We start from the raw sequence: 13,984 nt of genomic DNA, 5'->3' as shown, positions 1-13,984 counted from the left end.
CCACGTACTTATGGACTGAACTATATAAACACTTCAAAGTGGATGGAATCTGTTATGAGTATGAACCTGAATGTAAGGAGACAGTGAGACACATCGGAAATATTAAAGTGTGCTGCACTGGAGTTGGAAATCTCACTTGGATCAAATCCAGCCTAACTGAGTAGAAGCAGCACTTCTTTATCTTCATGGAGGAGGCTTCGTACTGGAGTCGGGTAATGAGCTCAACACTTTTTGGAACATTGTCCTATCATCCCATGCTGGGATAACTTGGGCAATCAATTATGAAAAAGCTTGTGGCATCCACACATGCTGATAATTTCATTTAGAATAAATGATTTAAACCCATTAAATTCAAAATGTCTCCGACTCGTGGACCCGGTGAGTATACGGTATGTGTGCAGAAGAAAGAACCAACACGTGCTCGTCTTGTTTTCTTTATAGGTTGATTATTACTTTTGCAAATACATAGTATTTCTTTACAAATATTGTAAGAAAATGAGAACACAGTTAACAGACTTCTTTCCATTTAATAAATATGATTGTAAATGCATAAAACAATTACACACGGCACAGTTGAGGTCGAACAAAAACACTGGAACACCTTACCGTCTGTTCTTATACAAAAGCTGTACAGTAGTAAAACTCTTTTTTTTAATTGTTATTATTATTTCTCTACAAAAATAATAATCTTGCTAATTCTGCAGGGCGGAGGAGATGGGGAGAAGGAGAGAGAGTAGCTCGGAGTTAGGCTACAACTTGATTTTCTGCACCCTTGGGTCCTGTCACATCACAGCTCACCCTAACCAGGAGGCCAGAGAGCCACCTTGTTAACATGGCTTCCAGGCTGTTCGACCTGTCTTTCTCCCTGTGAAACTCACAGGCAGGAGGAGGTGCTGTTATTATGATGGCCTTGCTGATCTTGTCTGGTCAGAGTCATTTCCTGTTCCCTGGAGTTAAGGTTCATATTAGAGCCCTGCTGTTTCTGATCACAGGCCTGTGGTTCCAGGCTGCTGTACAGTATCTCCCTCAAGCTATGCAAAACCAGAGACAGACAGAGAGATGGATATGAATGCTCTCAAATACGAGCTAAGTAATTCGTAAGTAATCCCAGCACACCTACAGTACATTCTTTACATTGAAACACTAGTAAGATACTCTTACAGGGGGGCGATGATGCTCATTTTCAGCTCCATAGCTTTAATCTTGGACTCTACTAGAGTAGCTTTGCATGAGTTGGTGTTAAATAACATGTTTGTACTGGACCCTGGGTTTACCTTCCATCTGAAACAAGCTGTTTTGGCACCATGTCTTTAAGACAACTTCTGATTCTAAAGAGTTGAATGGCAGGGAGATGGGTCTTCTGCACTTACAACCATAGATTTGCACCTGAAATGACCATAATGGGGATATCTGCACTCACTGAGCCAAGATTAGAAATCGTATGAAACTGAGCAGTCTGAGCTTTTAGCTAACAAAGATTACTTATACATGCCCTGACCTCGTTCTTTGAAACCTTGGCCATGTCTGAAATAAGCAAAAACCAAAAAAGAAGGCCCCTTAAAATGTCTTAATATATTGCAACAAAACCCCAATCACCAGTTTGTAAAATTACCCACGTACACTGTGCACAACTCCATAAACCGAGCTCATGGCTGAGTACAAATTTTGTCCTGCACCAGCAGACAGAACACACCGAGCCACAAGACAGATGAAGATGTAAGCTGATTTGTTTCCCAAATCATGTTTGCATGCAGCTCTGAAATATGAACACTTCCTCTTGAACAGACCTATGACAACTGAAAATATCACTGGTGTTTGTCTGTGCACTTTTCAGTTTTAAGGGCAGGACACACTGGCTGCATACCAACACACTCATGGCCCGATGTCTGCATGCATCATTTCCCTGTTAAGTATATGGACTCAAGCACTTCAAGTGCGATATGGTGCCAATAAGTGTGATGTGGAAATCCTGAGGCACCCAGCAATGCAAAGAAGGGAAGAATATTCAGATCTTCAGACATGTGATAGCAACAACCTGGCCATAACCCCGTGTGCTTGAATTACAGCACTGTCTCTAACTCTTCCATTCAACAGCTATAGAGAAAGCTGATGATTACAGCCAATTACTTTCAAGTTTTCTCTGCTAAAGAACTATCAGCACTTGAACACCACTAACCAATTTTGCTCCAGTATCGGAGCACATCAACAAGCTGTGCTGCAAAACTACCTGCTGCTTTTACAATTTGCACAAGTTGGTGACAAAACCCTTGATTCATATCTGTTTGCACGTGTAACCTTAACATCTCATTACACAAAGAACCCCAGAGTATTGAACAGTCAGACCTTTTCATTACAACGAGGGCAAATTATCCCGACTAGATAATGGTTCACTTACACTCGAGTAAAAATAGGATGGCACCCTCCCTGTGACTAAGAAAAATCAGTGCTTTCCTGCTGATTCCACTTTTGGAAAGTCTCTGCGATGACCATCTTTGCCCAGAGGCCGAACAAGAAACACTCACACCCTCTGGGGAGCCATTGGCGACCTGCATATAATTGTTTTTGGAAAATATTAGTGCCTCAGTCAACAGCGTGGAGATTTGGACCAAAATTGGAATCGTCCAATCGTTAGCTGTTCATCAGTTTCTCCAGTCGCTCAATTTACAGTCAATCAAATGATGCTACACAGTTTACATCTCATAACTCGGTGAATTTTGGCACATTTGCAGGAAAGATGATGCAACAGAACAGAAGCAACTTCCTCTGTGCTGTATTTCTCCATCCCGCCGAAATAAAAAAGAGAAAAGAACATCTTAAAAAGTTGCCTCAGAAGATATGAAAGGCATCAATCAGGCATTTACATCTGTCAGATTTCACACACACAGAGCACCAGAGGGCTTGACAGTCCTCTGAGGCTAACCATCCATGTAGCCTGGTAGCATCTGCGCTCTACTTCTCCTGATCCTACAGCATGAAATAATGAGCTGGGATGAAGATGGGTGCTACTTGAGAGCAGGTTGGGATATTACCCTAAATGTGTAACCAACCTTAGCCAGCCTTGAGCTTGACAGGCCACATTAAGTATTCAAGAAGCCAACCTCTTCTTATTCTGTCCAATAGAACGCTCTTAATGCGTCATGTCCGCTAAAAGCCGTCTTCAATCTCTCTCAACCTGTCTCTCTCTTTCTCACTGCCATGCTCTTCAGATTCTCCCACAAAGCAGCTGCATCCCTAAGTGCCACCTTAAATCTGAGCCGCGATAAGTTGTTCTCTGCATCTTGTAGTACCTCCCAGACTGTGGCCAGGAATGATCTTTCTTTGTGGGATCGTTGCCAGGTCGTCATCCGTTGTATCTTGTAAGGTCTAAAAGGTCCGGTGATATTTGGAGGTCACCCGCAGATTGATGGCGCCTCAGCCATCAAGTGATATTCTGAAGCACAAAACATTTTACAAACTGGCGTGTATCATAAATAGTACCAGAAGCATTAGATTAACAGCAAGGTTTAAATTAATCCAGAGATCCACACCCTGTTGTTGTTCGGTTGTTAATAAATTAAAATTGGGAAAAAAAATTAACACTTTTGTAGAAAATGTGTATTGTGCCATAAATCAGCTTTCTGAGAGACAATGGACCAAAAGCTTTGAGGTGCCCTAATCATATTTTATAACAGTATCTCTTTTTAGTATGACATTTGTTATTAAAATACACAAATTATTTCTAACATAGACATTCATGATTTACAAAATAAATGTGTAATTCACTTCAATAACATACTTCATGTATATTCATGAATAAATAATACACTACTGCTGTTACTTCATAGAACAGCAAACCAATCTCAGACATGTAACCAAAACGCTGCTGCTCGTTACACATTCTCTGCTCTTCGGTTCACGCCGCCGATCCTTCTTCCATTATGGATGCGACTCGTATAAATAAACGGGACTTTTTTTCTAAATATTAAATTTATCGGAGACGTGTTAAAATAAATTGAAAACCTGTACACAGTTTCTTCTGGTTTGAACAGAGCACAGTATGTGTCAGCGGGGTCCAACATGCACAGGTATAAAGCTCAAAACCATTGTGTCCCAAATGGTAAAAAATATCCATGACAGAGCTGGAACAGTGATCCAGTCCAGAGTTTAGACGATGTACGTGGGGAGTTCTGTGGAAAATTTCACATGTACATGAGGTTTCATACATCCTGGTGGAGAAAAGAAAGAAATGTGTCAGTGCTTATTCAGTGCTAGCTGATTACACGAACAACAGTATCGATCATTAAATACTGTAAATATGTGTTAGGAACAGTCTGGACATCTAGGAGACTCATGCCTTCGTTTGAAGTTTTATTTTGAAAACTTCATGAATTAAAGTCCTGCATTTGAGCTCCTTTCCCTTGTTTATTGGTCCCCACCAAACACCTGAGGCCTCCTTTACCAAAGCAGTGCAGGTACTTCAGATATGGATGGAAAAAATACAGCCTAAAAATACAGAGAAAACCCCAATGTTTAGATGACCCCGTTTTAGCAGGCACTTGGCATCAGTGGGGAAGAAAAACTCCCTTTTAACAGGAAGTAAGCTCTGGCAGAACCAGTCATCTGCTGCGACCGGTTGGGGAAGGAAACGGGACAAAAGATGCATTTAAATGCAAAGTTTAATTGACCTTAGGCGGGGAATCAAAGCCTTTCACGTTATAGTCGTTTTACGTGACAATCTCACCTGCCCAGGTGTCGGTTAGACATCACGAGGTGTCAGACAATATATGATTTTTAAACAGCAATGAATGAGCCTACAAGTGACAATTACAACATAATGATTAATGACAAGAAGCGCTTTAAATGCGTGAGTGAGATGACGTGCAGCTACACAACAACAGAGCAGAAGCTCGCTAACACTAACTGACATACACAACTCATCGCACCAGTGCCGGGAATTCTGGGAACAATGAATTTATTCAGATCTATTTCGCTATTAATTTTGTCAAATGTGGACACTTTAAACTTCAAATATACCACCAACATTCAGAGGGATCCACAAAAACGAAAAACTACATCTCCCACCCCAAAGAAAGGCTTGTTATGTGTTAGCATGTTAGACAAGCAAATGTTGACTCAGGATGTACATATGGGTGACAAACTGGAAGAAAAGCTGAATGAATGAGACATGAAATGAATAATGAATTAAAAAATTGGTATGAATCATCTTATAGTCTTCATATCACCAAACTCGGCCGGGCCGATGCATTTTCTTGACAAGTGTAATAAATTTCAAGCTGCATCTTAAAATTAAAGGTGCTATTTAAGTAAAGTAGAGCGGAACAGTTATAGATGTTCCCGAGCCACTTGTTTTTTTTCTTTCATTTGCCACCCATCAATATTCTGAGGTGATTAAAGAGGGACATGAAAAGAGAGAAAAATGTGTTAATTGTACCACTGAGAGGCAATTCCACTGTTTGTCATACTCATTTTCATTTAGTTGTCCTGCTGACTGGACCATTTCACTGAGAAACACATAACAAAACGCACAGTACAGTGTCATGAAACAACACGTGAACACGATGGTGTGAAATAAACAACGGCATAAAAGAAAAAAAATACTGAAACTGATGTTTACCGATGGGCCGCGAGTTAAACTCTGTGTCCAGAATCTCCAAAGAATGCACCAAGTCCTGCTGAGAGCTGGGCGTGGCCACCGTTGGATTCGCTGGACTCATTTCTTGTTCTTTTTCGTTCTGCATCTGCGCATAGACGTTGAGGCCTGGGATCTTCCTTGAGGAAAGATTTACAGTGAGGCAGAGGAATAAAGAGCACGGCCTAAACTAAAACAGTGGCAGCAGTTTGCAGCAGTGCTGTTTTGATCATTCGCATCTGCAGTTCTATTTATTTTGAGCCATCTGGCGATGTTTGCGTGCGAATCGGCAGGAGCATTAGAAATTATATGGTCTGTAAATGTGAAGTTTGATTCTGTCTCTGCTTGCCTCACCATGACTCTTTATATCATTTTCCCTTGGAACTGCTTCTTGGCGCAGAGACATAATTTAACATTTGAGAAAGGTCAACTGCCAGTGTTCAAAGGGCTTAATATTGATAGCAGCTGAAGACTAACTGACATTTCTTTTGTAAAGACTGACCTGATAAAAGAATTTCTGCAGGTGTGTGTGTGTGTGTGTGTGTGTGTGTGTGTGTGTGTGTGTGTGTGTGAGTGAGTGAGGGGAAAAGCCAATTCTCCACCCAGGAGCACTGGGTACGGCGGGGTAGACATTTGACAGGCACCTATCAACCTTCTCTTAGCCCCGCGACAGCTTTTGTTTACCGAGCTGTCAGGATGGCTCGACAACTCCCTATCGCGCACAATGTGACAACTATATAGACGTGAACACTTTACCTCTTGAATTTGTAGATGACAAATACAGCTAAACCCACAACCACTACTGATAGCAGCATTAGCATGGCAGAGCCACTGTGGTTCTCGCTGGTGTCCACTAGGGGCGCTGCAGAGAAAGGGGAGACAGGAACCCCAGAGCGTAAATATCACATCAACGACACCACCCGTATTTCCACCCAGCTGAATCATGCAATGAGCAGTCTACACACATGAAGCCTATGTGAATCAAAGATGAATCATTTTAATATACAGTAGTATGGACTTCTCTTACTCTTTATCTTATTAGCCCCTTTAGGACAGTAGCAGCATCCCCAATAGGAAGAGGCACACATACTTGTAACGATGTTCACTCTCTGAATGTCTCTGTGTAGCTACATGGTGGGAGCCAATCAGACACAGAGTTGGGGTTGTTAGTTAAGTAATAAAATACACCTGACTGACTGCTGTTTCTATGTTTTGTCCCGCTTGCTACACAAGGCACAAAGGCCGTTCTGGGCAGCTGTGAATGCACACACATGCAGGGGGGATTGTTACCTGCTGATAAGTGCGCTGCATACACGGTGACTTGGACCCCGGGCCGCAACGTGAACTGGACGAGATTTTGATTCAGCGCGCTGAGCAAAAGCTCGGAAAGCTGTTGAGACAAAGATGGAGAGAGGGGAGCTTCAGATCCCTTTGTTGCAATTTTAATAAATAAAAAAGGAAAATGTTACAGGTCAAAAAAAAGGTAAAGTCAAGCTCATCACACTACAGTCTCATCCGTCTTTGCGATTGACTCATCATTTATTATCTGTGTTTTGACATTTAAGAGCAAATGTGGTCAAAGTCACGATCAGTCCTTTGATGCCAGGTTGAATAATTGAGTCCAAAACTCGCTTGCCTTTGAAAGCATTTCTAAAAGTTTCAGAGTCTGCTCAGTGAGTTTGTAAATGATAGGAAAAAACAGCCAAAGTGAATTATGAAAGACGAGTTATCTTAATATACTGACGGGGGTCAGGACAAGATATATTATATATATATATATATATTTTTTGTTTTGTTTTACTTAAAATCCTAAAATGATTTGTCACGAGCAGCAACCTCCGCAGCTGAAAAAGGAAGCCAAAGTGAAGAGCCCATGACTGCAGTTCCTCGAATGACCACTTGAGGCTGGCGCTGAAATCGAATCGGTCCCCTAGACTCTGATGTCAAAATACCCGACTCAAAAGCAGAAATATCCTGTCTTCCTTCTCTCCGCCCAACCGGTCGCAGCAGATGGCCCCGCCCCTCCCTGAGCCTGGTTCTGCCAGAGGTTTCTTCCTGTTAAAAGGGAGTTTTTCCTTCCCACTGTCGCCAGTGGGGTTTTTTTTCTCTGTGTATGTATTATTGTAGGGTCTACCTTACAATATAAAGCGCCTTGAGGTGACTATTGTTGTGATTTGGCGCTGTGTAAATAAAATTGAATTGACATTGGCAGCCTTTGTAAAATAAATGGCAATAAATGCACGACGGCGTAATGGATAAGATAACACATATAGCAGGTGAACACTAAAGAGGCTAACTTTATTCACTGAATAGGATAACCTTTGTGGTGTGGAGGCCTCATGAAGTATTTCGCACGATTATGTGCAGTAATTGTATGTTTAGAGCATTTGTTGTATCTGTGTCTATATGATGCACGGGTGCAGCTCACTGATCAAATATGACACAATTTCATGGCTCAAAAAAGTCAAGAGATGGCCAGGAGGATTCATAAACCATTGGGTGAAGTCGGTGATGTCACCGTGGCTCCTGCGATCCTCTAAAAGTCGTCTGTGCATAAGAACCACTAAAACTAGCAAAAACACAGCAGTGACACACAGTTATTATCAGTTTAATACACTGGTATGAGAACAGTTGCATACTGGGCAGGTGTTGCGCTGAGTTTATCTGAGCTAATTTTTGGAGATTTTTGCCACATGATGTATCTAGAAAAGTGCTATGGAGTGAAATCTATGGGGCAGAAATAAAAAGGTGGTGTAGTTCAGCAGCTGGGTGATAATTATCTGTGGTTTTGTCCATTTGAGAGACACTTTGTGATCGATGTTTGATTTGTTTCCACCATAAAAATATTGACTAATGCAACTTTAGGTTGCCTGTGAAAGACAAATGGAAGCGGTTACATGCGCACCTGACCTGAAGTAGGCTATCACTGCATGCAAATTACCACCAAACTGAATATACTTTGAATACCAAACTTTCTAAATGTAATGCTTTTTGCAAGGCTGCTGAATTATTTGTAAGCACCCATGACCCGAAGAAACCTCGCTACCTCCACCGACAACCCCATCCGAGCTTTCTTCTGTTTATGTAAGAGCCTTTGTCTGTGGGACCTTTCCAATGTAATGCATAATGCATACCAAGCAGTCTCACTTGATCTCTGCTTTCCAGACAGGCGAGTAACCTTCTGCATTGAGAACATCTGACTCTGATACAAATTGAGCAGATTATCATGACCCAAAGGTAAACTATAGCGAGCGGGAGGAAATCTTACTTTCCTCACACAGATCTTTTCATTTCCATGAATCTCTGTCTCAGGGCTCCAATTCTCAGTCAAATGAGCCTCTTTATAAATGACATTTCACTATCATTAATCTGTTTTTCCTCATTTATGGGATCAGCATATATACTGCTGCATTACTCTGCAGAGCAAAACTAAACAAAATTCTCCATTTTCTCCCTGCAGCAGCCTTTTCCCTCTGTAGAGGCTTCATCTATCTTATCTGCCTCATTTGCCAAATTAATTGTGATATGAGTAATTTCTGTAGTCCTTCATCTTCGCCTTTATACTTCTTAGCTGTTTAAATTTAGACTATGCTTTGACTAATTACTTTTTCCCACTGTATACCAGGGTCAGAAAATCTATTATACATTCTAATAAGCGGAGCTTGCGCTACACTTTAAAGATGCCAACCTTGAATGAAGATTTATCACCGGCTGGTAGGGCAGAGGAACTTTCCAGGCAATCAACCAGGTGTGAGCGGGGAAGGAAGAGGAAAATCAAATTGATTCTCTTCCCAGCTTCCTTCTCTGCACATGCCCGTTGAGTGCTTCCCACAGAGAGCGCGGCCAACATTATCAGTCATTATCTAATACGTGAAGCTGAGGGCTATTTGAGCTCATGTTGATATGCTGGTGATTTAGTGACTGATGGACCACAAAAATTTTCCTTGTGTGACCTTTTAGGCTCTTACGAGATGCTGCCACCCTCTAGTGCTCCCCCCTGCACCCCACAGGATGTGACTTAAGTAAGTCTAAAAGTCATTCCCCCCGATAACCTGTTAATACTTGTCAGGCTTTTTGATGAATCTATTGCAAAGATATTCCTCGGGCGTATTCCAAAATTAGACTTTTGGAGAAGAAAAAACTGGACATGCTTGAGTAGGTTAATACTGACATCTGCTGGAGGAAAGAGCAATTACAGGAGAAGCTGCTGCTGCTAGGAGAAGAAAAATTCCCCTATGAGTCATAAAGCAGAAACGGGGAACAATGCTTCAAACTTGGTATAGTTCGAGTGAGGATAACAAGGTGAAACCATCCACCTACACTGTGGAGATGGGGAAAAGCAGCGAGTCTGGAGGACATGCATCAGGTCAGAAAGCAGGTGTTGTTGCCTCACCTGATCTAAATGAGCTGAGCTCTTCTCTGGTTTCCCCTCAGTTATCTGTTTGTCAGGCAGGAGGAAAAACTCTGCTGCTGTGGGTAAACCTGGGAGGACAGTGACCAGGAGCTGATCCTCTCTCACGCCTGTAGCCTAGAGGAGGACAGTAGAGTGGACAGGGTCAGACTGAACTGCAGCAGTCAGCTCACAGAGATGAAACCTTAACAATAAGTACAAAAAAGCTCTGACAGTCAACGTTCGCCCACATATTTTTGGTCCTTCGTCGACCAGAATTTAGCTGGATTCAGGCTGCAACCATTTATCATTCGAGCTTAAACATTTACTGCAGTCTGAGGTTTTAGAAATGTTCTCACTTACTCACATGAGAAGATCAGTAAGATCAGTGTTACGTCTCCAGCAAGAACAGAATGGGAAAACAACAAAGGAAGGAGGACTAAAGGAAACTAAGTTTCCAAAACATCAAACTATTCCAAAACATGAACACAAATGTCCCTCAAGGTAACAAATTCCATCCATCGATCCATTTTCTTCCACTTATCAAATTCAGGGTCACAGGAGGAAACAAACTGATTTAAAAAAGTGATTATGCCATTTTTAATCATAATTTTAAATGTGTCACACAGTACATTTGATTAGAGGATGTCTGCTACTCCTGAACCCGACTGGAGTCCAAGCTGCATTTAACTTCAGTCCTGCTTTGAACAGTGCTGCGTCAGCCGCCATCTGCTGGATTAAATGTGCATTGCAGTCCAAAACTTGGCTTTGAATATCATTTTCAAAGTGCTGTTTCTGAGTGATGAGCAGCTTTGCAGAAGAAAGTTTACAAAAAATTAAAGCATAAAATTACAATTCCACGATTACATGGTGAAATTTTAATTTCCTGTATCAAAGTAATTGCAATTGATTAATTATAGAAACTTGCTTTATTAGTTTTTTTAAAATAAAAACAGGGCTAAAATAAATGAATCACAGATGATTTAATAAGGTCTCCTTTAAATGTCCTTACTGTTACTGTGTTCATTCAAAGGTACTGGACGCGTGTCCGTGATTGTATTCCATCCTGCAGTAAACTCACCGCAGTGGGAAACAGACAGTTTTGATGCAATATTTGAAAATACTTTGTTTAAAAAATTAAGCAGTTTGTGTTTTTTTGCTGTCATGATGGATTGCAAGGCAAGAGTAAAGGATATTGTTATTGACGTGTTCTAGTGAACGTTATTTTTATTGAAAAGCACATATTAAGCATACTTGTTATTAATCTCTGTCTCTCTTCCACTGCTTGTCTTTATCCTGTCTTCCTTCTCTCACCCCAACCAATCACAGCAGATGGCCCCGCCCCTCCCTGAGCCTGGTTCTGTCAGAGGTTTCTTCCTGTTCAAAGGGAGTTTTTCCTTCCCACTGTCGCCAAAGTGCTTGCTGATAGGGGGTCATATGATTGTTGGGTTTTTCTCTGCATGTATTATTGTAGGGTCTACCTTACAATATAAAGCGCCTTGAGGCGGCTGCTGTTGTGATTTGGCGCTGTATAAATAAGATTGAATTGAATTATAATACGATAGAGCAAAAATATTATTTTTTCTAAATAGATAGTATTTTTTTGTCAAAATATCAGTTTTTTTCATGTGACAGTCTTGAAAGATGCAAACAGCGTGGCCCGGCGTTAAGAGAATATAACCCCGCCGCAGATTTTACATTTTAGGCTTTTCTTTTTTCTTTTTCGGCTGGCTCGTACAGAATCTTGTATGTAATTTGGAAAGAGGGATGTCAGGGTTCACCTTTGAGATAAGTTTTTCATCTCGAGCATGAATGAAATCTTAAAGGTCAGGTGTGGTTTTCAACCAATGGCAGCCCTTCACTTGGAGCTCACTTTCAGATCGCCGCTTAAAGAAAATCAAACTGATGAGCTGGGTTGGGAGGACTGGTGTAATTAAAAAAAACATGAATTTCTGGATGCCTTATTGATTCCAGTTGAGGCTGCCAGCTTTCCCTTGTTGGGTTTTCCTCCCGACGCGCTGGGTTTTAACCAGTGCGTCGTGTTTTTGTCTGAAAGTTGTTGTTGTTTTTTCGGCATGCGTTCTGGCCTCCGGGCTGTGGATGTCATGGAAAAAAAAGATGTCAATAGCGAACTGACGTGTTCAGTGAAGACTGAAGACAGGCTGTATATTTTTAGCATCCGTTTTGATTTGCAAGATCAAAAAGTGTGAAAATATGATGGAAAGCTCAGATTGCTTCCTCCTCTGCTTCAGAAAACGTATTGACACTCTGAGGATGCTGGAAGAAATAACGGCAAGTTAATGAGGCAAACTCTGTACCTAACATGTCATGTGTGGGTTTGAATCATGTCGTCCATTTGACGGATTGCAAAGCACTCGTCTCCGAGCGCTCCTTCAGGTCAGCGCAGAACACGCATTAGACCCGCACTGACGTTTATTCTTCTGTACACAACCTCGTTACTGTACGGCCCTGAACTCTGAGGGTCCGCGAGCAGCAGCAATCAGCCAGCTCTTGAACTATCTTTTTCCCCTCTTCTCCCTCTTGCCTTGTCATTTATCATCATAAAAGTCAGATTCATGTCTCCAAGCCTCGGGGAGGTCACGCAGCACTCAGAGGTCCAGCTGAGCGCTGACAGTATTTACCAAAGGAAGGCGACAGTTGCCACAAAAGAGCCAGAGAGAACTTTACCTGGATCAGAGAGTTCTTAATGACTCGGCTCACATCCAGTCTCCATTCTGCAATATCGGGGTTGTGCTCATCCAGGTTTGATGAAAAGGCGAGCAGATGAGATCGGAAATATTCTGCAGGAAGAAAAGTAAATGTGTGAGGGGAGCTTATGCCTTTCATCTGTCATTAAATGCAAAGCTCGGTTTTAAGATTCAGATCATGTACGTGTGCTTTTTTTTCTTTTTGCTAAATTCTGGGTTTATTTTCAGGTTCGGCCTCCATTCAGATCTTACAAGGGGAGAAAAAGCTGCAGTATGAGAACATAGATGATAGAGCGCTGTCCTTCTGTACCAGCTTAGTCATTTTTTTAGCTGCTGATGTTCTTAATAAACTATTCATCATGCTTTGTGTTGTAGTTGTTAAGAAAAAGGATTGATAAATACAGTTAGCATGCACCGGATGTTAATGAATCATGTGTAGTAACTTTGAAAAATGAATCTTGGGAGTTCAAAGGTAATGTATGCATCAATTTTCTGCCAATCAATCAAAGTCCAGTATCAGTGGCAGCAGCTCAGAAGGTTATTCTAGACATCAGTTTCTAAGCCACATTTTCAGGTTCCTCCTAGCAGGTCCTGAGGCACTCCAATGTAAGATGAGCCATGCAATCTCTCCTAAGACACTCCTGGGCCTCTCCTCCAAATTGGGTGAAAACCTCCAAGAGGATGTAGCCAGAAGGCATCCTGATTAGAAACCTCAGGTAGCTTCAGTGTGAAGGAGCAGCAGCTCTGCTCTAAACTCCTCCAAGCTCGTATCACTTATATTGTAACACAGTTCGTAATGATTTGTAGTGTTTACTGAGCCAATAAAACCATCTTTTCAATTAAAGCTTAAATGGTGAATAACTGGGAAAAAGAACGGGAAGTTGTCTCAGAGACATTCATCATCAGTTATGCATCATGTTGAGTTAGAGGAAACAAAAGAGAAATTTAAAGGCGAATATGAACATGTGGACGTTCATGTTTGGACTCGAGATTTTAAAGCTTTGATGTTAACATTTTGGACGACATCATTATTGCGTTTTGGAGCCACAGACGGCCCTATTTGAACAAAAGGAATGCTATAGCTGTCATTTATATACAATTTCTGTTATAGCTTAGCAAAGGAAAAGTTTTAGCATATGGTTAAAAATGACCTCTAAGTCTGGACAATGGCAGATTATTTTTAAAACATTAAGTAGAAGAATGACATCTAAGAAGTATAACATCAAAGGGAAGCAGCATTATTATTCCACTGTGGAG

At 41.4% G+C, this 13,984-nt stretch overlaps 1 protein-coding gene across 3 annotated transcripts in view; it reads right to left on the bottom strand.

Annotated features, from left to right (window-relative positions):
- Positions 1–431: 431 nt before the first annotated feature.
- The window catches only part of sorcs1 (sortilin-related VPS10 domain containing receptor 1), a 213,371-nt gene continuing 199,818 nt past the window's right edge, over positions 432–13,984 (bottom strand). For 2 of the 3 annotated variants that reach the window (XM_085410919.1, XM_085410920.1), the window contains exons 22-27: positions 12,708–12,820; positions 10,023–10,157; positions 6,920–7,019; positions 6,386–6,491; positions 5,615–5,769; positions 432–4,205 (exon numbers count right to left, since the gene is read on the bottom strand). In XM_085410919.1, coding sequence (XP_085267045.1) covers positions 4,144–4,205; positions 5,615–5,769; positions 6,386–6,491; positions 6,920–7,019; positions 10,023–10,157; positions 12,708–12,820 — 671 coding nt within the window. In that variant the 3' untranslated portion in view covers positions 432–4,143. Of the gene's footprint in view, positions 4,206–5,431; positions 5,502–5,614; positions 5,770–6,385; positions 6,492–6,919; positions 7,020–10,022; positions 10,158–12,707; positions 12,821–13,984 lie in introns of all 3 variants that reach the window. The other variant, XM_085410921.1, reaches the window with a different exon arrangement.

This window comes from Rhamphochromis longiceps, linkage group LG6 (assembly GCF_057381845.1).
Source record: "Rhamphochromis longiceps isolate RC_006_pf linkage group LG6, R_longiceps_female_GT1.1, whole genome shotgun sequence".
In the NCBI taxonomy this organism is placed as follows: domain Eukaryota; kingdom Metazoa; phylum Chordata; class Actinopteri; order Cichliformes; family Cichlidae; genus Rhamphochromis; species Rhamphochromis longiceps.
Note: the sequence above shows the minus strand (reverse complement) of the source record. Positions and strands in the feature narration are given on the sequence as shown.